At 64.9% G+C, this 26,929-nt stretch overlaps 1 protein-coding gene across 7 annotated transcripts in view; it reads left to right on the top strand.

Moving 5' to 3' along the window:
* FRMD1 (FERM domain containing 1) overlaps positions 1-24,298 on the top strand; it is a 35,848-nt gene extending 11,550 nt beyond the window's left edge. Inside the window, exons 1-13 of one of the 7 annotated variants that reach the window (XR_007152388.1) lie at positions 9,016-9,116; positions 12,443-12,533; positions 13,947-14,026; positions 14,377-14,450; positions 15,857-16,043; positions 16,187-16,342; positions 16,687-16,752; positions 17,077-17,145; positions 17,755-17,929; positions 18,495-18,842; positions 20,656-20,747; positions 21,925-23,668; positions 23,813-24,298. Coding sequence is in view for 5 of the 7 variants with exons in the window: in XM_047859992.1 (XP_047715948.1) it covers positions 9,048-9,116; positions 12,443-12,533; positions 13,947-14,026; positions 14,377-14,450; positions 15,857-16,043; positions 16,187-16,342; positions 16,687-16,752; positions 17,077-17,145; positions 17,755-17,929; positions 18,495-18,842; positions 20,656-20,747; positions 21,925-22,056 (1,539 nt within the window). In the remaining 2 variants the exon portion in view is untranslated. Of the gene's footprint in view, positions 1-9,015; positions 9,117-12,442; positions 12,534-13,255; positions 13,369-13,946; positions 14,027-14,376; positions 14,451-15,856; positions 16,044-16,186; positions 16,343-16,686; positions 16,753-17,076; positions 17,146-17,754; positions 17,930-18,494; positions 18,843-20,655; positions 20,748-21,924 lie in introns of those variants that run through there. The other 6 variants (XR_007152389.1, XM_047859992.1, XM_047859993.1 and 3 more) reach the window with 6 other exon arrangements.
* The last annotated feature ends 2,631 nt before the right edge of the window (positions 24,299-26,929 follow it).

Genomic DNA, 26,929 nt, shown 5'->3' with positions numbered 1-26,929 from the left:
GGGCACCTGTGTGACGACCGTGACCTTGACTTCAGAGGCAGGGGAGCCTGTGTGACGACTGTGACCTTGACTTCAGAGGCAGGAGAGCCTGTGTGACGCCCATGACCTTGACTTCAGAGGCAGGGGAGCCTGTGTGACGACCGTGGCCTTGAGCTCTGAGGCAGGGGAGCTTGTGTGACGACCGTGACCTTGAGCTCTGAGGCAGGGGAGCTTGTGTGACTCCCGTGACCTTGAGCTCTAGGCAGGGGAGCCTGTGTGACGACTGTGACCTTGAGTTCTGAGGCAGGGGATCATGTGTGACGACCGTGACCTTGACTTCAGAGGCAGGAGAGCCTGTGTGACGCCCATGACCTTGACTTCAGAGGCAGGGGAGCTTGTGTGACGACCGTGACCTTGAGCTCTGAGGCAGGGGAGCTTGTGTGACTCCCGTGACCTTGAGCTCTAGGCAGGGGAGCCTGTGTGACGATGGTGACCTTGAGCTCTGAGGCAGGGAAGCCTGTGTGACGACTGTGACCTTGAGTTCTGAGGCAGGGGATCATGTGTGACGACCGTGACCTTGAGCTCAGAGGCAGGGGCACCTGTGTGACGACCGTGACCTTGACTTCAGAGGCAGGGGATCATGTGTGACGCCCGTGACCTTGAGCTCTGAGGCAAGGGAGCTTGTGTGATGACCGTGACCTTGAGCTCTGAGGCAGGGGAGCCTGTGATGACCGTGACCTTAACTTCAGAGGCAGGGGACCTGTGTGACGACCGTGACCTTGAGCTCTGAGGCAGGGGATCACATGTGACAACCATGACCTTGAGCTCTGAGGCAGGGGAGCCTGTGTGACGACCGTGACCTTGACTTCAGAGGCAGGGGGCCTGTGTGACGACCGTGACCTTGAGCTCTGAGGCAGGGGATCACGTGTGACAACCGTGACCTTGAGCTCTGAGGCAAGGGAGCTTGTGTGATGACTGTGACCTTGAGCTCTGAGGCAGGGGAGCCTGTGACGACCGTGACCTTGACTTCAGAGGCAGGGGAGCCTGTGTGACGACCGTGACCTTGACTTCAGAGGCAGGGGCACCTGTGTGACGACCGTGACCTTGACTTCAGAGGCAGGGGACCACGTGTGACGCCCGTGACCTTGAGCTCTGAGGCAGGGGAGCCTGTGTGATGACCGTGACCTTGACTTCAGAGGCAGGGGACCACGTGTGACGACCGTGACCTTGAGCTCTGAGGCAGGGGAGCCTGTGTGATGACTGTGACCTTGACTTCAGAGGCAGGGGACCACGTGTGACGACCGTGACCTTGAGCTCTGAGGCAGGGGAGCCTGTGTGATGACTGTGACCTTGACTTCAGAGGCAGGGGACCACGTGTGACGACCGTGACCTTGAGCTCTGAGGCAGGGGAGCCTGTGTGATGACTGTGACCTTGACTTCAGAGGCAGGGGACCACGTGTGACGACCGTGACCTTGAGCTCTGAGGCAGGGGAGCCTGTGTGATGACTGTGACCTTGACTTCAGAGGCAGGGGAGCCTGTGTGACGACTGTGACCTTGACTTCAGAGGCAGGAGAGCCTGTGTGATGCCCATGTCCTTGTCTTCAGAGGCAGGGGATCATGTGTGACGCCCGTGACCTTGACTTCAGAGGCAGGGGAGCCTGTGTGACGCCCGTGACCTTGACTTCAGAGGCAGGGGATCACGTGTGACGACCGTGACCTTGAGCTCTGAGGCAGGGAGCCTGTGTGTCGACTGTGACCTTGACTTCAGAGGCAGGGGATCATGTGTGACGCCCGTGATCTTGACTTCAGAGGAAGGGGATCACATGTGACGACCATGACCTTGAGCTCTGAGGCAGGCAGGGAGGCCAGAGAGCAAACAGGCTAGCCCTTGGAGGGGCTCAAAGGCCACGGTAACTTTCAAGGCTCCGGCTTCTCCTTTGAGGGAGGTGGAAGTCATTTTTGGACTGGGGGCAGGAATGTGGGGATCTGCCCCCTGTTTAGCCAGATTTTGGAGGCTGCGGTGTTGAGTATGGGGGCGAGTCTGGAGCGGGGGGACCTTGGGAGCCATTGCCACAGTCCGGGCTGGAGGTGAGAGAGGTGTGAGCAGGTGGTGGAGGCGGGAATGCGGTCAGATAGGTGGGGGCGTGTCTGGGAGGGAGAGCTGTCGGGGTTGGCTACCACCCAGACCTGGGGGAGATGACGGACGAGGGGGTCCCAAGGTTTCTGTCCTGTGCAGATGCCAAGGACGGAATGTCGTGTCGTTCGGGGGGGGGGGGGGAGGGAGCTGTTTTTGTTCCTCAGTGACCGACCAGCGCCTGGCAGCTCAGCAGGGATGCTCGGCAGCTGCCCCCTGAATAAATGAAGGAGGGGCCCCGCCAAGTGTCAGAGTGGCCTGGGTGGGGGGCGCTCGCTGGCCAGGGCTGCCCGGCGGGGCCGGTGTGCGCTTTCCAGGCTCCGCGGGCTCCTCCCGCGTCCTCTAGTGGTGGAGTCTTGCTTTCGCAGTTTCCACGGCCCAGGGCCCAGTCTACACGCGATTCTCCCCTGCCTGCAAGGTGTTCTGGGGCCCTGGGGGAGGCGGGGGTCTGGCCTGGTGCGGGCGGGAAGGCTTTCACAGCAACAGGAAAGCACATTAAAAGCCGGTCTGCTTTGGCCATCGCCTGGCACGGTGACGGGGACCGTGCTGAAGATGGGACCCCAGGCCCTGAGCGGTGGCTCCCGTGTCCCTGGGAGTCACCAGGTTCCCCGCGAGGGCATGACCTCTGAGAAGGCAGCTGGCAGCCAGGCCTCCGAGGGGTGGAAGGCAGCTGGAGACAGACACACAGACAAGCGGGTCACACGCTGTTCGGGTAACTGACGTGTCTCCGGCACGTAAGGCAGGCGCTCCTGTCGCTGCGGTGAGCGGCGGGGGGAGCTCAGAGCCCAGAGGCTCCGTCTGCCCGTGTGTCTGTCTGTCCACACAGCCCTCCCAGGCCTCCTGCCCTCCCCTCCACGTCACAGCCAACCTTTAACTCCTGTTAGTAGCTGTGGCGGGGTTCAGGGTCAGCGTTTGTGCTCAAGGAGGAGGCGGACGGGGGAGAATTCTAAGAATGCGCCGTCAGCTCCAGGGGAGTCTGGGCCCAGAGAGCCCGAAAGGCTGGCTGGGCCTCTGCCAGGCGGCCCGCCTCCCCCACCTGCCCTTCCAGCGCTCTTTCCTCCCCGGCCCCGGGGCTCGAGTGTCAGGGCTGGACTGGGGTGACCCCAGGGCACCTCTGCTGCCCCGCCAGGTGCCCCCCCAGGAGTGAGGAGCAGCCTTCGGTGAGGGGGGGCCAGCCCGTGAGCCTCCCGCTCTTGTCTCGTGTTCCCGGCAGTGGCGATGGCCTGGCCCTAGCTTGCCACCTGTCCGGGGTGTGGGGGCCCTTGGTGTGACTCCAGCCAGCTCCCCCCAGGGACCCCGAAGTGTGGGAGCCCTGCTGTCCTGTGGGGGGGCAGGTTCGGGCACACACCAAACACTGTCTGTGCCCCTAACCTCAGTGGCCCCCAGTTCTGGATTTCCTGGGTGGGAGGGCCCAGAGGATGACAAGGGACTCCCCTTGTCATAGTCTACAGGGACTCCCCCCCAGAAATGGAGGGGTGGGGTGGAACGAGGAAGATGTCTTGCTTCACCCCCTTAAATGATGGCACCTCACACGGGCCTCTAGGAGTCCAGGAGCCTTGGTCTTGGGTGCAGCTATGAGTGGGGGAGGGAGCTTCGGGAAGATGAAGGGGGGGTGACGGGGCAGGGGGCAGGGAAGGAAGGGGACAGATGGGAGGGGCCAGGAAAGGACATGGGGGGGACAGATGGGAGGGGACAGAGAAGGATGGGGGCAGATGGGAGGGGGCCAGGGAAGGACAGGGGGACAGATGGGGAGGGGACAGGGAAGGACATGGAGGGGACAGATGGGAGGGGCCAGGGAAGGACAGAGGGGGGGAGGGATAGATGGCAGGGCCCAGGGAAGGACGGGGGGGGGACAGATGGGAGGGGACAGAGAAGGACGGGGGACAGATGGGAGGGGACAGGGAAGGACATGGGGGGACAGATGGGAGGGGACAGGGAAGGACGAAGGGGGGGAGGGATAGATGGGAGGGCCCAGGGAAGGACGGGGGGGACAGATGGGAGGGGACAGGGAAGGATGGGGGACAGATGGGAGGGGACAGGGAAGGACATGGGGGGGACATATGGGAGGGGACAGGGAAGGACGGTGGGGAGGGGAACAGATGGGAGGGGCCAGGGAAGGACGGGGGGGACACATGGGAGGGGACAGGGAAGGATGGGGGACAGATGGGAGGGGACAGGGAAGGACATGGGGGGGACATATGGGAGGGGACAGGGAAGGACGGTGGGGAGGGGAACAGATGGGAGGGGCCAGGGAAGGACCGGGGGGACACATGGGAGAGGACAGGGAAGGACGGGGGACAGATGGGAGGGGACAGGGAAGGACGGGGGGGGGAAGATGGGGAGGGGTCAGGGAAGGACGGGGGAGAAGGATAGATGGGAGGGCCCAGGGAAGGACGGGGGGGGGGACAGATGGGAGGGGACAGGGAAGGACAGGGGGCAGATGGGAGGGGACAGGGAAGGACGGAGGGGCCAGGGAAAGATGGGGGGGGACAGATGGGAGGGGCCAGGGAAGGACGGGGACGGGGGCTCCTGTGTGGTCAGGACAAGTCTGGGGGCAGGATTGGGGTGATTGGGGGTGGGAGGCCTGGGACCCCACGGAGCACCCTAATGGCCAGGAGGTGTTCTGGGAAGGTCAGGGGCACCTCAGGGTCCGGGGCTGCGTGTGGGCAGCAGACCCACGGGAGGCCCTGGACGGGCCGTCCGCCTGGAGGCAGGTGCGGCGAAGAGGCCCAGGCCATCGCGCGTCTCCAGCGGCTCCTTCCTTCCTCGCCATCCGCTCTCCCCGAGCCCTCCCGGGCCACCCGAGTCCAATCCGTGGGCTTCACCGCCTGCCCTCCCGCCCCCCACCCCCCTGCCACGGCCTGTCTGAACCGCCCCCCCGCCCCCACTAGCCAGGGCCTGCCTGAACAGTGACGCCCACCTCCATGTCCCTGAGGCCCGCTCCCCCTCAGACAGGGAGGGGGCGGTCTGACCTCCGGGCGCCCCCCTCAGCCTCCGTGTGTGGCCCTGTGCCTGGACAGGGTTCTGTTGTCTCTACAAGAGTCTGCGTGGCCGTGACCCAAAGGGCAAGGCAACCTTGAGCTGAGGGCCACCGCTTACCAGGGCCCCGTGCTCCTGGGGGTGTGACGTTCACAGCCCGAGTCCTGCCGCGTGGATCCCCCACCTGCCTCTGGCTCCCGAGGTCCCCGGGCCCCCTTCCTTCCCTCTACTATCACCATCATGTCCCCGTACAGTTGTGCCCCAAGGCGCGCTGTGACTTTGTGTGGTTCGGGGCCCGTGGGTGGACGGTGGAGCCCAGGGGCCCATGTCCCTTGCAGGATGGGGGGGGGGGGCAGTGCTTGCTGCTTGGCACGGGAGGAGCGTGTGAAATCACACGGGGGTCTGTCCAAGACTGCGCGGCGTCCCCGAAGCACATCGCCCAGGAACCAGCACAGAGGTCGGGGGAGGGGGAGGGGCGAGGCAGCAGGCACGTCCGTGGAAAGAAGGGCCGGCTCCGGCCACACCGGCCTCCCACGCGCCCGGCTGCTGGGCTGCAGGTTTTAATTGAGGTCAAGAGTCCTGACCAGGCAGCAAGCAAAACACAGCCCTGTGTGGTCACGCGGAGCCTCCCAGCTGCCTTTTCCTTTCCTTGGCCCGCTCTTCCCTGCCCTTTCGGGGACCAGGAGCCCCTGCCCGCCCTGCCCCCGCGCCCTGCAGATGTCCTGTGCTTTCCAAAGTGCTGACCTCCCCGTTCCAGAGTTGTTAACCACGAGTACTTTCCATGTGGTTCCAGAAAGTTCTCGGCAGCTCTGGGCCCTAGCAGTGCGGTAGCCGGGGCTCTGGACAAGCCTCTTTGCTTTCTGTGCCTCTGCTTCCCTACTCATAAAATGAGCAGGCGAGGCTGTCCCGGGCCCACAGGAGCTGTGAGGACCCCCACGGGGGGCAGGGTGATGCTCTGCGGGTGACACAGAGCACACGCGAGCCGGGCGGTGGGGCACAGGTGAGGGGTGGCCAGCCCCTAACTCAGCGGTGTGGCCTCTGAACTCAGTGCTCAGCCCTTACGTGGCTCGTCATGACCATAAGCAAACCAGCCCGGTAAGGGGCCCGGGGAGGCGTGGGAAAGGGCGGCCGGTGTGGCCAGGCGTGCAGGGTGCCGGCAGCCCAGGGTCCTCCGCCACCGAGGCCTCGCATTCCCCCCGCGTGTGCCCGCGACGTGCCTGCCAGGCGGGGTCACCGCCGTGGAGGCGGGTGCACTCCTGCCCCCTGTCGAGTGATCGGTGGGTCTGCTGGGACTTTAGAACCTGTTATGTACGTTGACGCTTTACTGGGCTGTGACTTGAATACCAGAAAATGCGTTCGTTTGAAGCGCACGACGTAACGTGTGTTACTCAATCCCAGAGCTGTGCCACCTCCACCACCTAGGCGTGCGGCGTCCCCATCACACGGGGGGGAGACCGCGTGCCCGTGTGCGGAGCTCCCGCCCGGGCGGCCGCAGGCCTACTGGCCGCTCCGGGGGTGCTGCCTGTTCGCGGAGCCCCACAGAGCGCGGCCTCGGGCAGCAGAGTATGCCTGACGCCCACATACCAGCAGCCCGCTCCCTGGCATCGCTGAACGGTGCTCCCGCTCCGCTTGTGAAGCACGTACTGGAGGGACTCACCTTTCTGGAGCTTTGTTTTCAGAACATGGTCAGCGGACCCCCCTTGTGCCAGAGGACGGAAGCCAGTCTCCAGCACGGGGAGACCTGGGCAGAGACCAACGCCCAGTGCGGCCTGCGAGGGGCCGGCAGGGCTGCCAGGAGGGAGGGTCCAGGGTGCAGGGGAGCTGCCTCCTCCCCTGCGCTCCCCGCACCCCCCCCCCCCCCCCCCCCCCCCCCCCCCCCGCCATGCGAGTGTCCAGGAGACAGTTGAGTGTTTAGAAGCGGGTTTATTTTGGGGACTTGTCACACGTGTTTTCCAAAGGAGGACAGCGGGGGGCAGTGGGAGGGGGCTGAGGGCCCAGCAGCGTATCCAGGAAATGACCTCCCACGCCTTGATGACGTCACGCAGCCTCCACCCGGAGCCGTGGGAGGCGGGTGGGCGGGGGCGGGGGCTTTCCATCTCGGTGAGAACCCCGTAGTCACGTCTATTGGCAGGGACACGGGGCTGCTTTTCCTCTCCCTTTTTTTCCTCACTAGGGTGTTTAAAGCGCATCTGGCAAATGTCCCCTAAAACATGGCCAGCCCCTCACAACAGGTGGGGGCACCGTCACCCTCATTGTGCGGGGGAGAAAGCTGAGGCCCGGTGCGCCACGGCTCTGAGCGCCCGCTGCGCGGGATGCTGACACCGGCTCTCAGCCCTCCCGCCCCCCCGCCGCCGCCTCCGCGTCCCCGGCCTGCTCCTGCCCGGGCCGTGTGCGCACGTGTGCACGTGTGAGCTTTGCGGAGTCCTGTCGTGCGCCCCGACGCTCCTGGAAAGGAGCGGCTCCAGCGTCCTTCGTCCCCACGCGGCCCTGGTGACCGTGAGGCAGGGGTCACAGGCCACCGGAAGGCAGTGACTATCATGAAATCTACCGTCTGTTCACGGGGGCTGCTTGCCTTTTAAAAATTGTCAACTTGCGGGGCACCCGGGTGGCTCAGTCGGCTGAGTGTCTGACTTCGGCTCAGGTCACGATCTCACGGTTCCTGGGTTCGAGCCCCGAGTCAGGCTCTGTGCTGACAGCTCGGAGCCTGGAGCCTGCTTGGGATTCTGTCTCCCTCTCTGTGCCCCTCCCTCCCTCATGTCCGGTCTCACTGTCTCTCGAAAATAAATAAACATTAAAAAAATTTTTTTAATTAAAATTGTTAACTTGCCCCTGAAAGGACATATGTGTGTCTGATGATGAATAGCTTTGCATCCGCTCTGGAGAGACCTCAGCAGCGGCCGCTCAGATTCGCATGGAGCCCCCAGGGCCCCAGCCTGGGCGAAGGGGCCCAGACCACCAGCACCTATAGGGCGAGGGCAGATGGGGCAGCAGGAACCGCGTTCCTGGGACCCCTGGCCGCCCCAGTAACAGCAGCGCCTCTTGCTGGCCGATCCTGAAGAACAAGGGCACCTGGAGACTTTGATCCCAGCCTGAGCCGAGCTGGGTCTTCCCACAGGGGCAGGGTTTACAGGCAGCGGCTTCCCCGCCCTCACCTATAACAGGTGTCACTCACCTTGGGGCAGGCGACCCTGGGCCAGGAGCCGGCACAGAACTAACACCAGCGTCTGCTGCTAAAGGGGACGAGTGGGATCTGTTTAGGGAACAGTGATCATTCCCCTCCGCAGGAGGGGGCCACGGGGGACCTGGGCATGCGCCCCATCCCCCGACCCCGATCCCCGAGGTGCCTTTCTGGGCTGGGGGGCTCGGCAGGCTCTGTGCTCTCTCTCCCTCCGGCTCCTCCAGGAACCTGCGCAGTGATCCTCCTCCTGGCTTTCGTGTTGTCGTGGGCTTTTACGAGACATCTCTTCTGGTCCCTGGAAAGGAGGGGGCCGTGCTGGCTGCGGCCGAGGGGAGCTGTGAGGTGGTCCCTGGGGGAGGGGAGGCAGCTGGAGGCTGGGGAGGGGAGGGCGGGCCCTCCTGACACTGTTTATTTGCATTCCAATCTACCTGCACAGCTATTTATGAGCCTGGACCTTGTCCCGGCCCAGCCACCGGCTGGATTTCTGGCCCCGCTCGGCTTCCACTCACTTCCCAGCCAGGAGTTAGCAAGGTGCCCAATCCCCAGAAAACCTGGATCTGGGTGAGTCTGGGCTGTTACGTTCCCCACCCGTGGCCAGGTGGCTGGGGAGGGCCCCACAGGTGGCGGTGACACCTGGCTGGCGCACAGGAGCTCAGAAGCTCAGCCCCTCCCCGCCGGCTGCGCCCCTGACCAGTCCTTCCCCGCAGGAAGCCATGGAGGGGGCCGGGTCCTCCTGAGAGCCTGTGTGCAGCCACCAGAGCCCCTAAGACGGCGGGATGACCACGGAACCCAGGGACGTCCTGGTGCAGCTGCCCACGCGGGAGCAGCTGCGGCTGGTTGTGGGGGTGAGCGAGGGGGAAGGGGTGACTGCGGGGGCGAGTGCGGGGAAGGGTAGGGGGTGGGGCGACCGCGGGGGTGACTGCGGGGGTGAGCAGGGGTGGGGTGATCGTGGAGGTGGGCAGAGACACTGCCACAGGTCCCGTCTCCCAACAAAGGGATGCTGTTGACCAGAAGTGGCATTTTGCGGCACATTCCATCCAAACGCCAAAGCTTCGCGGCGTTCGAAACACGCACACAGTTCAGGCGTCTCCTCGGTTTTAGTCGAGTCCTCTGGGCCCTTCTCCCCTTTTATTCTCACCGGCCACTTTCAGCTCCTGGGGTGACCCCCGCTTCCATAGAAATCTCCGAGGCCCCGACTGGCCTGAGTCTTCAGGGCGATGACGCTCCTGTGCCCTTCCTCCTCGAAGTCCACACCCTCCCCCAGGGACGCCCGCCGCTCCGCGAGGCCCGCTGTCCACCTGCCCCCGGGGAGTCCCGGGGAGGCGCCGCAGGGCTGCCTGCCTCCCCTCTGAGTGCCAGCCCCCCCAGGCCGCGCCTCGCCTCTACCCACCCCCTACTCGGGCCCCTTCCCCGAGGAAGGCTGGTTACACAGCCCGTCAGTTCAGCAGTTTGTTCCCAACGCCCACGCGCGGCTGGTAGCACTTGTGGACGGTGTGGCCCGCGGAGGCCCCGGACCCTGACCTGGTGCCACCCGCCAGCCGGGGGCGCCCCGAGACCACCGGACTTCCGTCTCAAACACAGACAAAGACGCCTGGGGCATCTCTGGGGGCTGCCGTCCGAGCAAAGGCGCGAGTTCAGAAGTGCTTGTTACAGAGCTGGTGGCTCTTCCACAGACCCCATCAGAGGGTCCAGTCGTTTAAGAGCCAGACGGATAACCAGGAGGCTACCTCCTTCCGGAGGACCCACACGGCCCTGTGCAGTCATGGTCCCCTCACCAATCTGTCCCTGCCCGGGCCACCGGTCACCCCAGGGAGGGTGGTCCCCAGGGGGTGGTTTTCGTGGCGTCCCGCGGTCACAGAAGTGTCAGCCACCGTCTGGTCTCCCCGCAGACTCAGTCCTGCTCTGCCCTCCCTCCCTGGCGAGGCCCCGTCCCTCAGTGGGAGAATCAGGAGGTCAGGGTCCGGATTCCACGGGGCTTCTCGAGGCGACAAGTGGCGGGGCGGGCCAGGGGTGCCGGTCTCCGTCGCTATGCATCAGCCGTTGGGGTCGTGGGGACAGTCGTGGAGCAAACACGAGTGGGGGCCCGCTGGCGCCTTGGAGCCTCCCGGGCTCTGACTCGCGCTGCTGTCTCTCAGCCCTTGCTGGTGGGTCGTTAGCAGGACAGGGCAGGTCCGGTTGGGGAATGGTGGTCCTCTTCAGTTTTTACCAACTAGGTGAAAAGTGAGGTGATAAGTTCCCCTAGTCGAGGCGGCCTCTGGTGTCCAGATTACTGTCACCCTCTGCCCTCAGCTGCCTCCGCCCCTCCCCGTTCTGTACTAGAAGCCCCCACGCGGAGCACCCGCGGGGGGCTTACGCACACCGTCCCACTTAACCCTTGAGCGGAGGGTCCCTGGTGGACACAGCCAGCATGTCCTTCCTGGGGACACTGAGGAACATCGGAGCAGGAACGTCTGTCCCCTTTGTCCGTCCCCTTTTACGTTCCGGGTGGGTTGAGAGGGGCAGGAAAACCCCTGAGAAGTTAGCCAGCCCCAGAGAGGGGGTTTGCATTTTGCGGGGAAGTGTGTCCATGAAAATGTGGCACCAGCACCAGGTGGGACTGGCTGGCGGAGAGGGGCTGTACCTCCGAGGACTGGTCGGGGTCGGGGGTGGGGGGGTGGAATGCTCTTAACAGGCAGGACGGCTGGCTGGCTGGCGATGGCGTAGTTCAAGTCCCCCGGGAATTACCTGCTCAGGGACACGCTTCCGTGTTTAAGTCAATGCCAATTGGCGTTAACGACAGACTCTCTCCAAGCCTCGGTTTACCCGTCCGGTGGGGAGAAGCTGGAGCTGATCAGAAGGTCTTCCGGGGGTCCCTGCCTCCTTCGAGACGTCTGAACATCCAGGTGGTAGAAAGTTACGGCCGCGTTACCGCCACGGCAGAGCTCAGTCCACATCTGCTGCCACACGAAGTGGTTGAGGACGAAACCAGCGGCACGGCAACTCGCCGCTAAAAAGTAGAGACTCGTCATCTGACTTGAGACGGTGTAGAGACACTTCCAGAAACCACAGAGGCTGCGCGAGCCCAGGGGCACCGCTTTCCTGGCAGACGCGATGCTGGCAAGAGCCCGCGGGCGCCGTGCTGCGCACACGGGCCCGCCCCGCTCCGGCCCGCACCGTCCGTACGAGGACGTGTCCTCTCCCTCCGAGGGCCGTGAGCCTGGGCTGCCCGCCTCGAACCAGGATTTTCCACCCAGAGGACAGCAGAGACGCGGCTTGGGCACGAGGGCACGTAGAGCGTGTGGCGCCTCCCTCCAGCCCGGGAAGCGCGGGGGACAGAGGAGCGGCCGGAAGCCGAGACGCGAGGGGGGTCCGGGCCCCGGGCAGCGCCGTCAGCTGCTCCAGCACCGGCCCTTTCCGGGGTCCGGGGTCCAATCAACAGAGTGGAAAGAAGTTGGAAATACGAACTTGGTGGATGTCTGATGTTAAGACGGCTCCGTTTCCAGGTGAAACGAAGTGTCATTTGGATAACCCGACTTGGACAGCAGATGTTACCGGAGAGAGGCGGCCCTTACCTGCGTAGACAGAAGAAGGCTCCCTGTAGGCAGGAATCGAGGCGGCTCCCCACCCCGAGAGTGGAAGCTGGGGGGCGGGGCGGTGCTCCCTGAGGCAGGGGGGGCCTCCGCCTCGGGGCCCTGTGGGGAGGCAGAGGCGGGAAGGCCGCTGTGGGAGGCAGGGCGCCGGGGCCCTGAAGACACAAGGCTCAGACCTCACAGCCCGGCCTCCTGAGACCGAGACTTCGGGGCTCACCGCGCAGGGCCCGGGACCCTGGAAACCCCCTTAGCCCCTCTGGGTCCCAAGAAGCCAGTCCCCAGGCACAACGGGCGCGCCCGTTTCCGGGGTGCCCACACCCCGGGCCCGCTTTCAGGAGTGGCCCGGGTGAGGTTGGTCGCGGGGAGGAGAAAGGCCGAGGATGGCCTGGGGCGAGCGGAGAATCCCACACCCCGTCCTTGGGCAGCCCCCTGCACCGGCCCGGACCCGGAGAGCAGCCTTCTGCCCTGCTGGGCGTGGGGGGACCTAGTCTTCAGCTCGGGTGGTCCCCGAGGACCCTGGGTGGCAAGCCGCGGTGGTCCTCACGCTCCCACTGGACGCCCACCCCTTTCAGGGGCCCTGAGCCTCCACCTTCGTCTTGCAGGTGCGGGCCACCTGTCGTGAGCTCTTCCAGCGGGTGTGTGATGTGACCAGCATCAAAGAAGCCCACTTCTTTGGCCTCAGCGTGGTCAGAGGTAAGTCAGCCTTGCCCGACCCCACCCAGGGGACCCGCCGCCTGGGGCACCAGCCTCTTCTGGGAAGGCTGGGGGGGGTGGTCCTCAGGGCCACGGGGACACGAGTGTTCTCATGTGCATCCAGGTCATCTGGGCGAGTGCACGCGGCTCTGAGCACACTCACATGTGTACACACTCAGGCTCGCACACTCACAAGTATACAAGGCATGCACACACATATACAAACACACACACTCATACACACTTAAATACACACCGTGCATTCTCACATACTCAGTGCAGACTCACACACATATACTCACATGCACACTCCACGCATTTGCATACATATGCACACACATACACACGTGCACACACTCCACATACTCACGCATGTGTACATGTTTCACATGCACATGTACGCACGCACACATACATATACTTGCACATGTGCACACACTCCATGTACACGTGTACACACTCACAAACGTTCACACACGTGCACAACTCCGTGCACATGCACACACACATACTCACACATGTGCACACACATACTCACCACATGCACGCTGTGCACACTGTATGCACACGCACATACACTCACACACGTGCACACACTCACTTGGCCTTCTCTGGGAGAGAGGGGCGAGCAGAATCCTGGTCTACTCTTGTTCTTTCCGGAGCAAACAGTGTACAGAACCCCGGGCTAGGTCTGTTCCTCGGATTCTGCTGTCCGGGAGCCGACTGCGTCCGGGGTTCTGGAAACACTTGTCCAGGAGCAGAGCCCTGGGTCCAGAAGAAACCCTTCCTGGAGCTCTAATGGATGGAAGCCAAGAGTGGGGTGTGCTGGCAGAAGGTGGGGAGCCACCCAGCCTTGTCTTCTGCCCTGGGGTTGCCTCCGCGACCTCCCAGCTCCTGGTTTCTGCAGACCCCCGGGCTCTGTGGAGGGTCTGGGGGAGAGCAGGAGAGCCGGAGGGACTGCGCACGCGCGTGGGAGACAGCGCCGCCCGCAGGGCTCCGAAGGGCGTGGCCTCAGGTGGGGGGTGCCTGGTCACCTGTGTGCCCGAGGGAGGAAGTGGATGGTACCCCCTGCGGGCAGCTCTCGTGGCTCGGGGTGGGGGGGGGGCTCTCATCTCTAATTGGGGGGCTTCAGGGTTATCCGTATAGAACACCGTTTCCCCGAGATGTGCAGATGAACGGGGGGGGGGGGGGGAGAAAGAAGGTGTCCATTCCATCACGGCCAGCCCTCTGCCTGAGTTCAGGCCGTCTGCATCGAGACCACTGTGCTCTTGTTAGCGGGGGGACAGCCCCAAAGTGCCCCCTCTCCTGCACCCCTGATGGCCTGAGGCAGCCCTAGGCTTCCTCCCTGCTGGTGCGGGACAAGCTGACCCCTTGAGGGTCCCTGTGGCACTAAGGCCCTGCCTGTCCTCTTAGACAACGAGTTCATGTTCATGGATTTGGAGCAGAAGATCAGCAAGTACTTCCCCAAGGACTGGAAGCGGCAAGTGCACAAAGTAAGTGACCGTCCCCGGACCCGAGGGCGGCCATGCATGTGTCTGGTGCAGGGACACACCGGCCCACCCGCGGGGCTGCCCGCGGTGCCCCAGAGCTGCCGCTGGCGGAGCCTGGGGTGGGGGGGGGGGGGAGGGCGCGGGGCGCCCTTGAGCGCTGCAGATAGCACGCCCGGGGGTCTCCTTCTGAGAAGTCACGGCATCGCGGAAATCAGGAAAGTGCCCGGCCGTCGCCACCTGGGCGTGGGAGCCGGTGTGACACCTGTGGGGCGCTGGCCGTGGAAACCGTCCCGCTGCCAGCTCCTGGGCGCTTTCCATCCGGCCCGCGTCTTCTGGCTGCGCTCCCCCTGCAGGGTGGGAGGCCCCGCGCGCCCTTCGTGAGCTTCCTCAGGGTGCAGTACTACGTGGAGGACGGCAGGGTCATAAGGTAACTCCGTGATGTCAGAGGAATTCTCTGGGCCCGTGAAAGCCCACCGGGTGAGCCCAGGCGCGTGAGGCCCATGCAGTCAGTGTGCTGGGGACACGGTAGTCCCCGCACCTGTAGCCTGCAGGAGGGCAGGAGTGGGGGTGGGTGGTTGTGGTGAAGATTCTAGAGAGTGGGGGTTGGGTGGTTGTGTGGAGGGTTCTGGACAGTGGGGGTTGGGTGGTTGTATGGAAGGTTCTGGAGAGTGGGGGTTGGGTGGTTGTGGTGAAGGTTCTAGAGAGTGGGGGTTGGATGGTTGTGTGGAGGGTTCTGGACAGTGGGGGTTGGGTGGTTGTATGGAAGGTTCTGGAGAGTGGGGGTTGGGTGGTTGTGTGGAAGGTTCTGGACAGTGGGGGTTGGGTGGTTGTGGTGAAGGTTCTAGAGAGTGGGGGTTGGATGGTTGTGTGGAGGGTTCTGGACAGTGGGGGTTGGGTGGTTGTATGGAAGGTTCTGGAGAATGGGAGTTGGGTGGTTGTGTGGAAGGTTCTAGAGAGCGGGGTTGGGTGGTTGTATGGAAGGTTCTGGAGAGTGGGGGTTGGGTGGTTGTGTGGAGGGTTCTGGAGAGTAGGGGTTGGGTGGTTGTATGGAAGGTTCTGGAGAGTGGGGGTTGGGTGGTTGTGGTGAAGGTTCTAGAGAGTGGGGGTTGGGTGGTTGTGTGGAGGGTTCTGGAGAGTAGGGGTTGGGTGGTTGTATGGAAGGTTCTGGAGAGTGGGGGTTGGGTGGTTGTGGTGAAGGTTCTAGAGAGTGGGGGTTGGATGGTTGTGTGGAGGGTTCTGGACAGTGGGGGTTGGGTGGTTGTATGGAAGGTTCTGGAGAATGGGGGTTGGGTGGTTGTGTGGAAGGTTCTAGAGAGCGGGGTTGGGTGGTTGTATGGAAGGTTCTGGAGAGTGGGGGTTGGGTGGTTGTGGTGAAGGTTCTAGAGAGTGGGGGTTGGATGGTTGTGTGGAGGGTTCTGGACAGTGGGGGTTGGGTGGTTGTATGGAAGGTTCTGAAGAGTGGGGGTTGGGTGGTTGTGTGGAAGGTCCTAGAGAGTGGGGTTGGGTGGTTGTATGGAAGGTTCTGGAGAGTGGGGGTTGGGTGGTTGTGTGGAGGGTTCTGGACAGTGGGGGTTGGGTGGTTGTGTGGAGGGTTCTGGAGAGTGGGGGTTGGGTGGTTGTGTAGAAGGTTCTAGAGAGTGGGGGTTGGGTGGTTGTGTGGAGGGTCTGGACAGTGGGGGTTGGGTGGTTTTATGGAAGGTTCTGGAGAATGGGGGTTGGGTGGTTGTGTGGAAGGTTCTGGAAGGGCCGGGGGCAGCAGGAGGACACAGGCTGTGTCGCGACCATCCGGCAGGGCCAGATCTGGCCTCTTACCAAGCCACCCACGCCTTCCAGCGACAAGAGAGCCAGGCACCTGTACTACTGCCACCTGAAGGAGCGTGTGCTGAGGTCCGAGTGCACCCACCGCGAGGAGGCCTACTTCCTGCTTGCCGCCTACGGGCTGCAGGCCGACCTGGGCAACCACCGGGAGCTGGTCCACGTGGGGAGGTACTTCGAACCGGAAGCCTACTTTCCGCAGTGGGTAAGGCTGCGGAGCCCCGCGGAGCCCTTTCTCTGTCCCCCGGGCCCCGTGCGGAGTCCCCGAGAGGGGAGGGCAGGGTGAGGGGCCACAGGGTGCGGAGGGAAAGCGGGAAGGGCCTCACAGGCCCGCGGCATCTTCCCCAGATCATTGCCAAGAGGGGCAGCGCCTACATCCTCAGGCACACGCCCGCTGTGCACCGTGAGCAACGGGGCCTCGACCCCAAGGAGGCAGTGCTGCGCTTCATCAGGGAGGCCTGCCGGCTTGAGGACGTGCCTGTCCACTTCTTCAGGCTGTATAAGGTCAACAGGGTCAAGCCCCGGCGGAACTGGGAGTCCGGGCCGCCTCGGAGATCCTCTGCCCGAGGGGCCCGGAGGAGCAGAGCCCGTGGGCAGCCAGGATGCCGACCCCAGCACAGGCGGGCGGACGGCGTCCCCTCGGCTGGCCGGCCCGGGCCCGGGCCCATGACCGGGGCTTAAGGGGCTCAGATATCTGGAGACATGAAAGTCTGAGGGGGTGAAGGAGGCAGGGAGGTGGCTGACAGGCCTCTGGCATCAGAGGGGAAGAGGGACCCTGCTCATCCCTGGCGGGCCCACCCCCACCCCGGGCACAGGCTGTCGCCCCGCTGAAGTTGGTGTCCTTTCAGAATAAGAAGGAGGACAGGCCTACCATCGTCCTGGGACTGACCCTCAAGGGAATGCAAGTCTATCAGGTGCTGGGGAAGAGCCCCTGGAGTGGCCACCTGCTCCCCCCTCCCTCCTCCTTCTCCCCTCCTCCCCTCCCTCCCCCTCCCCTCTGCTCCCCCCCTGACCTCCTCACCCCTCCCCGTCCACCACCCTCCCCCTCCCTCCTCCTTCTTCCCTCCTCCCCTCCCCTCCCAGTCCATCCTCTCCCCTCCTGTTCTTCCTCCCCTCCCCTCCCCCCCAACCTCCCCACCCCTCCCCGTCCACCGCCCTCCCCCACCCTTCCCCTTGAACCTTTGCACTGGGTCTATCCTCTGGCCGGCTGTCCTGAGCACCTCTCTGCGGTTTTGCAGGAGGCGGACCACGCTCCCAAGCTGCTCTATGACTTCCCCTGGTCCCACATCGGGAAGCTGGTGTTTCTGGTGCGTGTCTGGTGGGATCGAGGTGGGAGGGCTTCATCCTCCACGGGGAGCAGGCACAGCCTGAGACCCGGCACCCAGGGGCGTCTAGGGCTTGACCCTGTTGACCTGGCCACAGGGCATGTTTGCTGCCGGTGGCCTGGTGTTCTGATGTGGAGCAAACAAGGGGGATGAGGATCAGGTCACGGAAGCTCACCGCTGCAGCCTCCAGATGCCCCCGTTCCTTGGTCCTGGCCTCGGGAGGCCTCCCTGGGCCCCGCCCGGCCCTCGGGGCTGAGGCGCAGGACGGGGAGGGCCCTGGACGCAGACTTGCCGTGGACCTTTCCTCCGGACGGCGAGACTGAGGCCTGGCGTCCCGTCCTGGGACTGCTGCCCCGCACGCGGCCGTCGGGGGGCTGAGGGGAGTGTCTAGCCGTCCGCGATGTTCCAGGGCTGCCCTCTCGTGCCTGAGCGCGGGGTGCTGTGCGCCTCTGACCGCCTACCAGCACGTGGGAACGGGATCTGCAAACAGGGACGAGGGCGGCTTCCTATCTGGGGTCACGGTCCGTGTTTAACACGCTCTCTGTCACGTGGTGTTCTTGTAAGATTACATCTTGCCTCTTCCTCGCTCAGGGGAAAAGGCTGGAGATCCAGCCGGACGGGCTGCCGTCGGCGCGGAAGCTGGTGTATTACACGGGCTGCGCCTCGCGCTCCGGCCACCTGCTGCGGCTGTTCAGCGCCACCCACCTGCTGCGGCTCACGCTGCGACCCACCCTGCGGAGGCTGCAGCAGCTGGAGGAGGCGGAAGGTGCGCCCCGGCCGCGGCCGGGCACCGGGGGGCCGTCTGGGCTGCTTCTGGGCACCTTTCATTTTTCCCACTGGGGGCCGCGGCCTCTTGGCTCCTGTGTCCTCTGGATTCTGAGGATGGGGCGTGGGGACAGTTTGAATTCTGGGAAGGAATTCTCTAGGTGTGGCAGGAAGGCTGAGGGGCTGGGGGGCTCCTGGGCACCCTGGCCGTGCACACATGAGCGTGTGCGTGTGCCCGTGCACTTGTGAGCATGTCCGCTTGCGTGCGGGGGCTGCTTGGGGTCCCTGACACTGGGGACGGTGGGACAGCCCCGAGGAACCATTACAAAGGCACGTATCCGGAGCTTACTGGCTGTGGGTGACAAATGCCACGGGTACACAGGGCCCTGATCCCTGGGTGGCACTTCCCTCCCCCCACACTGCGTCCCCTGGGCCTCAGCGCCAGCCGGGGGCATGGGCAGGATCCCGGGGCCACCGCTGGCACCCTGTGGCTCCAGGCATGTAAGACTGCACCTGTGTCCCCTCCGAGCCCATTCTTCCCTGCTGTGCCTCCTGTCCCCACACAGAGAAGCAGCACTATCGGGAGTCCTACGTCAGTGACACGCTGGACCTGGACCGAGACCCGGGTGACAAGGGCTCCCCGGGCTCCCCCCGCAGCGGGCGTGGTGGCTGGCAGCTCCCGGAGCACCCGTCCCTCGGCTCGGCTGACAGCGGCAGTAGCCCCCGCTTGCGAGGCATCGAGGCAGACGCTGGGCCCGCGGAGCCCTGGGGGGTGTCGGTGGACGAGCCCTGGGGCACCGAGGCCGTGCTTGGGGAGGTGCCACCCTGCAGCCCCAGCCCCAGCCAGAGGAGCCACGGCACAGATGGTGGCCACGGAGGCGGGCGCGAGGTGGAGGCCCAGGATCGGGGAGACGGTGAGTGTGCGCCCGGCCAGCCCCCAGCAGGGCCAGTGTTGTGGGGCTGGGGTGACAGGCACTGACCCCCCAGCGGGGCCAGGTGCACAGGCCCATGACTCCCATGTGGCCCCTCAGTTCCCCAGTGTGGCCTGACCCCCCAGCACCACGAGGCGGCCTTAGGGCCTGGGGTCAGAGACCGCGTGATGGGGTCCTCCCTGCGGTGTGCTGTGGGGTGGGGGTCCTTCAGCCGTCTCTGCAGCGGGTCACAAGGGGCCTCAGGACTTTCAGGGAGCCCGACCTGACCGGTGCCTGTCGTCTGTCGTCCGGCCATCAGGGAGTGTTTCAGCCACGTTCCTCTCTAGCTTCACAAGACTAGAGGTTTCCAGGAGATCTAGGACCCAGGGTCCCCAGGGATGCCTCTGTGGCGTCCAGGGGTGTGGGGCCCTGCCTTGTCACCCCGGAAAGGTCCCATTGGCTCCACTGTCCCCTGACCGTCTGCAGCACTCTGGGCGGTGGACGTGATGGGCAATTGTGGGGACCAGCTGCAGGTCCCAGCCACCCACGACCATCCAGAGTCCCTTGGAGTCACCTGTGGACACCTAGTGTCTGGTTTGCTGTCTGTGTTTGTGTCCAGGCTTGTGGTCTGCAGTCCAGTGTGAACAATACTGCTGATCCGCGGTTTGCCCCGTAAGGGCCTGTTGTGCCTGGACAAATGCCACTGAGGAAGGATGGGGCGGAGCAAGCCCGTGGGTGGGGAGGGCTGGGACCCTTCCCCAGTTGCCCCGTCCCTCGGCCAAGGACCCCCTGAGCGAGGAGGCCCACGGACAGCCTCCCACATTCAAGGGGGTTCAGACACCTCAGTAGGGAACACGTGTGACCAGGTGTGTGACTGCGGAAAACCTCTTCACTACGCTGCAGATCCAGGCCACTGGATGACGGGGTGCAGGAAAGCTCCAGGTCTAAAGTCAGAGTGAGGGCCCCCCAGGGGAGGAGTCAGAGTGAGGGTCCCCCCAGGGGAGGAGTCAGGGCCAGGGCCCCCCAGGGGAAGAGTCAGAGTGAGGGCCCCCCAGGGGAGGGGTCAGAGTGAGGACCCCTCCCAGGGGAGGAGTCAAAGTGAGGGTCCCCCCAGGGGAGGAGTCAGAGTGAGGGCCCCCCCCAGGGGAGGAGTCAGAGTGAGGGTCCCCCCATGGGAGGAGTCAGAGTGAGGGCCCCCCAGGGGAGGAGTCAGGGCCAGGGCCCCCCAGGGGAAGAGTCAGAGTGAGGGCCCCCAGGGGAGGAGTCAGAGTGAGGACCCCCCCCCAGGGGAGGAGTCAGAGTGAGGGTCCCCCCAGGGGAGGAGTCAGAGTGAGGGCCCCCCAAGGGAGGAGTCAGGGTGAGGGTCCCCCCAAGGGAGGAGTCAGAGTGAGGACCCCCCCAGGGGAAGAGTCAGGGCCAGGGCCCCCCAGGGGAGGAGTCAGGGCCAGGGCCCCCCAGGGGAAGAGTCAGAGTGAGGGCCCCCCAGGGGAGGAGTCAGAGTGAGGGTCCCCCCAGGGGAGGAGTCAGAGTGAGGGTCCCCCCCAGGGGAGGAGTCAGAGTGAGGGTCCCCCCAAGGGAGGAGTCACAGTGAGGACCCCCCCCAGGGGAGGAGTCAGAGTCAGGGCCCCCCAGGGGAGGAGTCAGAGTCAGGGCCCCCCAGGGGAGGAGTCAGGGCCAGGGCCCCCCAGGGGAGGAGTCAGAGTGAGGACCCCCCAGGGGAGGAGTCAGGGCCAGGGCCCCCCAGGGGAAGAGTCATCCTTCCACAGAGGTAAGAGCTTGTCTCTGGCCCCGTTCACATCCCCCGCCCTTCCCACAGCCTCTTGCAAGGAGCCCTTGGCGGCCGTGCAGGTCGGGCTGATCAGGACGTGGGGCCGCAGCGCGGAGGCCCTGCACCAGGTATGTCCCCAGGTGGGTCCATGTTGGGCTCCTGCACCTGTTTTCCTGGCCCGCCCAGGCCCACCGCAGGCCTCCAGTTAGAGAGCCCCGGACCTCAGTGAGGCAGTGGGGGCGGGGAGGGGAGGCTTCTGGGGGAACAAGGCGGTGGGGGGGCGCTGGCTCCCCAGGGACCCCGCCTTCCTGGCTGGGTGCTCACTGGATGGCGGAGTCCACCCTCCCAGGGTGGTGAGGGCTTGAGGGGCTGCTCCAGGCCCCCAGGGGTAAGAAGAGGGGCAGAGGGCAGTGGTTCCGGGGTAGTCTGGGGGCTCCCCTCCTGGCTCAGAGCTGACCTGGGGGTGGCGCCCTGGACAGAGAGAATATCAGGCTGTGACGTGACTCCCAGGGAGGGACGGACTAGACCCAGGGATGGGGCAGGCACCACAGTGCCCTGGGCAGGTGGCTGGCTGGGCCCAGAGATGATGGATGGGACGTGCCCACAAAAGGCGATGATTGGCCTGGATGCAGGGGTCCCGCGTGGCCGTCTGCTGCTTTGACGCAAGGTCACGGTCACTTGTCACGGCACCGGCCCCAGCTTCCTCCCTGCATGGCTGTGGTAGTTCAGCGTGGTGGCCCCTAGCTGGGCCCTGACCTGGACGGGACCCGGGGCGGCCACCTCAGAGCCTGGGCACTGGACAAGCTTCCTCACACGTGAAATGGGGGAGGCTGTTCTTGACTTCTGTGGATGCTTCTGGATCTTCCTAAGATCTATCAAATAGTAACCAGGTCTGATGAGTTCAAAGCAAGAAAACAGCTCAGGGCTGTGTCCCGCCCCAATTGTCACGTAGCCCCCAGTCCCCTCGGGATGGGTGTGGGCTCCATGTCAGGTCCCCAGAGGGGGACCCAAGCCCTTCCTGTAGGAGCCTCCTCAGGACAGGAGAGGAGGGGGAGGGCCCACGCAGAAGGAGCCACTCCCTCCCTGAGCTGCCCTGGCTGAGAACAGAGGGGCCACTGCCTGTGCCCCACCCCTGCCCAAGGGGCTCGCGCCCGCAGCGGACACAAGGGATTGGGAGTCCCCTCCTGTCCAGGCTGTGCTGACAGTGGGCCAGCAGGGTGCAGGGAGGACAGGGCAGGCAGGACAGAATTGGAGGGGTGGGCAAGGACGAGGAGGCAGGGCGGGAAGGCAGACGCACTCACACTGTCCCCCCTGCAGATCCCAGAGGCAGATCCGCACTGCCACGGCCTGGACCATGCACCACCGGGACCCTGCGGAGTGAGGTCCTCGAAATGCCTCTCCCTGGTCCTGTGCAGGGAGGACCAGCTCCCAGAAGAGTTTGTGGTGTAGACACCCAGAGGTGTGCCTCTGCACGTGGGGCTCATCCACGGGGGGCTCATCCACACGGCACGGCTTGTCTGCCCGGGGCTCCGTCTACACAGCATGGCCCGTCCACGGGGGGGTTCATCCACACGGCACAGCTCGTCCACGGGGGCTCATCCACACGGCACAGCTTGTCCGCCTGGGGCTCCATCTACACAGCACGGCCCGTCCACGTGGGCTCTGTCTACACGGCACGGATGCATCCACGTGGCAGGGCTTGGTCCACAGTCCCTGGCCCCCGCCCTTTTGTGTGCTGGAGGCCCCGCCACCGCCCCGTTGACCGAGACCCTCTTCCTATGGGTTCACCCGCCAGCCGTATGGAGAAGCCTGGAGGGAGTAGGAGGACCCGCTTCTCATGCCCGCCATGATGGGTCCAGACTCCTTCTGTCTTAGTGTCAGGAGGCAGAAGTCAAGGCGTGGCCACCCCGTCTGCAGGTGGCTCAGGGGCGCCCCCCACCCGTCCACTCTGGAAGGAAGATGTTGGCTGTTCCCGTGTGTGGGAGAGACCCTTCCGGTTCCCTCTGCACAGACCCCCCCCCCCCCCCCAGTGGACGGCCAGACCAGGTGCACAGCCTTCTGGGAGCCTTTGACCCAAGGTCACGGTCACCTGTCACGGCACCGGCCCCAGCTTCCTCTAGACCGCTCTGCCGCCCCTGCTGTTCACGATCCCGGAGGCCTCTCTGTGAGGTGTGGGCCCAGCTGTCACCCCACGACAGACCTGGCCTGTGGGTGACCCCTGCCCACCCCTAACACGATGCGTTCACCGCAGGGCTCCAAGCCTGGAGTCGCAGCGGCACGTGGACGCCCGGTCCCTGCGGGGCCTACGGAGCCCGAGAGGCGGCTGGGCCATCCCGAGAAGCCAGGATGCAGATTCTGAATGTTCCTGGCCCTGCCCCCCCAAGACCGAGCTGAGCGTCCCGTCCCTTTCCAGCAGAGGTCACGCGGGTCACTGACCCGCCGTCCCCAGGCGCGGCCGGGGCTCCCGCAGCGCGGGTCACCCGTTAGAGCTCAGAAGGCGGCGGGTGAGATAGGGCAGGGTGGGGACTTGACCCAGCCGCCCCCTCGGCCCGGACCCAAGCTCCACGTCTGGGGCTGGAGAGACTTCCGGGCTTCGCGCGGCCTTCCCGATGGGGCGGAGGTTTACAGGTCATGCCGTGGCGGGTCCTGGAAAAGTGTGCTTCTGAGGGACAGCACCCTGCCCTCGGGGCTGTGCCATCGGTGTGTTGAGAGGCCGTGAGCAGGCAGCACGTGACGGCAGGTGCGTGGCCCCGGCCCCAGCCTCAGCGGCCAGCTTGCCTTTGGAGCACCGGGGCAGGAGCACCGCGCCAGCCTCCACAGGCTGGGAGGACAGAGCGGGGTCCTCCCAGACGGGAGGTTCAAAGGCGGGGCGGCCTCCCGGGGCCGGGGCGCGCTCCCTCCCCAGGTCCAGGCCCGGCTGCCAGGTGGCCTTCCCGCGGCCAGCCGCCACCTGGATGGAGCGGAGTCGTTGGCGGAGGGGGTGCGCGTCAGCAGGCTGGCGGCCTGTGTCCCCGGAGGAAGGCCGGGCTGGCGCTGCGTCCCGGCCACCTCCCGACCCCAGGTGGGCCCCTGCCTCCTGTCCAGAGACCTGAGCAGGCGCTGGGAGCAGGTGCGGGGCGAGAGGGGTGGTAACAGGCCCTGAGCCTGACGGGTGTTAGGGTGCGGCTCGTTTTACCCGGGCCCCTCCCGCCTCTGCCCTGCACAGGATCTGACGCCTGCTGTCCCCTTGATCAGATGGACTGGCGTGTGTCCGTCTGGTAGTCCCGAGCACTCAGCGGGTGACCGGAAGCCCGCTGCCACAGGGCCCTGTGCCTGTGACATCGCCCGTCTCCCGTGCTCCTGCCCCGAAGGCCACGCCGGCGCGGCCAGCTCAGGCTCATTTTGGAGACAGAGGGCAGAACTTGAGCCCGTGTGTGTGGGTGCACACGTGTGTGGGGGCACATGCGCAGGTGGGTCCACATGTACACACATGTATGTGCGAGTGTGTCCGTGCACGCACACATATGTGCGTGGGTCCACACCTATGTGTACACGCGTGCGTGCACGCACGGGAACGTGTGTGGGTCCGTGTGCACATGTATGTGCACGTGTGTGGGTCTGTGTGTGCACGCACGCATGCACACGGCAAGTCTGATGCCGCCCGGGCCGGGCTTCCTGACCCTTTCTGTGAAAGGAAATCTGGGTGTGTGCACACTGGCACGTGTAATAAAGGACCTAAATACACGTCTCCCATTTGCACTTGGCCCAACCGGCGCTGCTGAGCCAGGAGGCTGGGCGGTGGTTAACCCACCTGGGGGACGTGCGCTGCTCTGAGGGCTTGTCCCGTGCACACGCGCCGTGTCCTCGTGCTGCCTGGACTGGGGGACACATAGGAACATTCGTGCCCCGTGGAGCCCACATTTTCCAAATGTGCTTAGGGAAGCGAGACTGCTCTAGCCACCTTCACGTGTGGTCAGAGGTTGCTGCCATGGGGGATGGGCCAAGAGGGATGGCCAGGGTCACTGTGGTCACCCGATCTCCCTCATCACACACACATCACCAAGGTAGGTGATGGGCCAGCCCTGGGCAGGTGCAGGTGGGGATGACAGGCACATGCACATTGAGAACACGGTGACGGCCAGGGTCGGGGGGACAGGTGTCCCAGGCTGCCCGTCTGGCCCCCGTGCGGGAAGCACCCAGGCCCAAGACCACCGGGGGCAGAAGCGTGAGGAAGCCCAGCGGGGCCCAGCGGGCGGAAGGCCTCTGGGCCACCTGGGGTTGCTTGTCCCCGTGATTTTCCAAACCCTGCTAGACCAGTCCCTGTAGCAGCAAATGGGCTTGGGTCCACGCTGATCTAAGATCTATGGGCGTTATTTTCCTTCGCGGTAAGGAAACTTTTGGGGACCGGGGCTCAGCCCGGCAGACTGATCTGCTGTTGCACAAAGAAGGTGTCAGGTGAGGTGAGCGTCAGGGGGGGCGGAGGTGCCCCGGTGGCACCAGGAGGGTTGGCGGCCGTGGCGGGTGGACACGGTGAGGTGGACGGCCCTGGAGGACGCCGCGTCTATCCCCGGCTGCCACAAGAGGGCGCTGGAGGCACGCTGTGCTGCCTGGGCGTCCGAGGAGGGGCGGGCCCTGCTCTGCGTGCGGGAGGGGCGGGGGGGAAGCGACACAGTGGGCTCGAACACGTGGGACACAGGCCTGGGTGCTGGGGGCGGGCGGGCAGGGCCTCACATCCAGGCCCCTCTCCCATCACCCTGAGGATGGCCAGGGCCCAGGGCCCCGTGTCCTTGGCAGTGGGGCTGTGGGGACCGCTGGCTGACCCTGAGAACTGGAACCCTGCAAGGGCTTCTATTTCCGTCCCTCCTCAGGCCCCGAGGGCAGACGAGAAGATTATGCCAAGTGTCTGTTAACCACCGGGTGAGGTCTGGCTGATGGGGTAAGCGGGCGGCACAATTAGAGGCCAAGAGGGGCCTTGGTAGTGGCCTCCCTCCCTCCCCGCCCGCCCACCCGGAAGAAGTGAAAGCCATACACCCAGCTGAGGCCAGAGCAGCCGGACAGGAAAGTCAGAACACCAGCTTCTCCTTTTGTGTAGGTCGGGACTTTGTCTTCCAGGCAAAACTGACATTTTCCTGGAAGATGGGTCTTAACTAGCAGGGATGGCTGCTTTGTGAGAAAAGGGAGGTCGGGGCCGGCTTGGGGCTGCCAAGTGGGCCGATTCAGCCGCATGCCGAGACCACGGGTGTCCACTCGGTGAGGAGGGTTGTGTGGCCCCCAGGGGTGTGCTGGGCAGGGGCACAGGGCAAGGCCCCCACACGTCTTCCGCACCACTGTCAGAGGGGCTGGAAGGGAAGCCCACCCAGCTTGCCCCGGAGCTGAGGGACGGGCAGGCGGCTCGGGAAAGTGGAGGCCGGAGGTCAAGTTAGCAGGTGTAGGGTCACAAAACCCCAAGGGCTTGTTCGATGCAGATCCCCGGGCCAACTGCCCGGGCTTGCCCTGACCCCCCTGCCCTGCGGTGCGGTGGGGGGATTCTGGCGTCCCCTGGAGCCGCCCTGGCCGCCACCCTGTGGGAGTGCGGGTGTAGACATGCACCCGGTGGTGGTGGTTTTGTTGGGCCTGGCTGCCCAGTGCAGGGACTTGCCGTCGTGGGGGACCCACAGTGCATGGACGACCTGGACCCAGGAGTCCAGAGGGCGTGTCTAACCTTCACCTTGGTTTTGTGAACTCTGTGCCCCGTGGCCCAAACTCCCTGGGAGACAGAATCCAGGGTACAAGACGTCCTTTCTGCAGGAAGCCAACTCACTCCACGGCCAGCGGCCTCAGAACCGCTGTGTGGGCTTTGAGACTCGGCAGAGGGCAGAGGGGAAGAGCGGGCCGGCCAAGGACGAGGGCGTCCGTCTGGGAGACCGGGGCTCTTAGAGACGGCCCCCGGCACAGCGGCCTGGCCGCTCCGAGGAGACTGGCCTGTTTCTTCCATGTGGGAGCAGGAGGGGCCACGACGCCCACCAGTGTTCAGCTTTGGGCCCCATCAGCACACAGCTACGTGGTTTTCTAAAATTGGCAAAATGGAGACTTTTTCACCACAAGCGGTTAAGACCCGATAACTGCCCGGCGAGGGCTGGTTCCCTGGCCCCTCGCCGAAGGGCCTGGACGGAGCCCGAGCCTATGGGCACCGGTGTGTGAGGTCCAGCCAAGGGAAGCAGACTTGCAGGCGGGCAGGGTCGTCTGTGGGGTCCTCGGGTGACCGCCCCGGGCGGGGACAGCACTGGTCTTCAGGAGGCAGGGCCGGCCTGGTGGGACGCACGCGGGGACTGGAAGGGGGAAGGGCCGGGTGGGGACAGCAGCC

Source organism: Prionailurus viverrinus, chromosome B2 (genome assembly GCF_022837055.1).
Source record: "Prionailurus viverrinus isolate Anna chromosome B2, UM_Priviv_1.0, whole genome shotgun sequence".
Taxonomy (NCBI): domain Eukaryota; kingdom Metazoa; phylum Chordata; class Mammalia; order Carnivora; family Felidae; genus Prionailurus; species Prionailurus viverrinus.
Note: the sequence above shows the minus strand (reverse complement) of the source record. Positions and strands in the feature narration are given on the sequence as shown.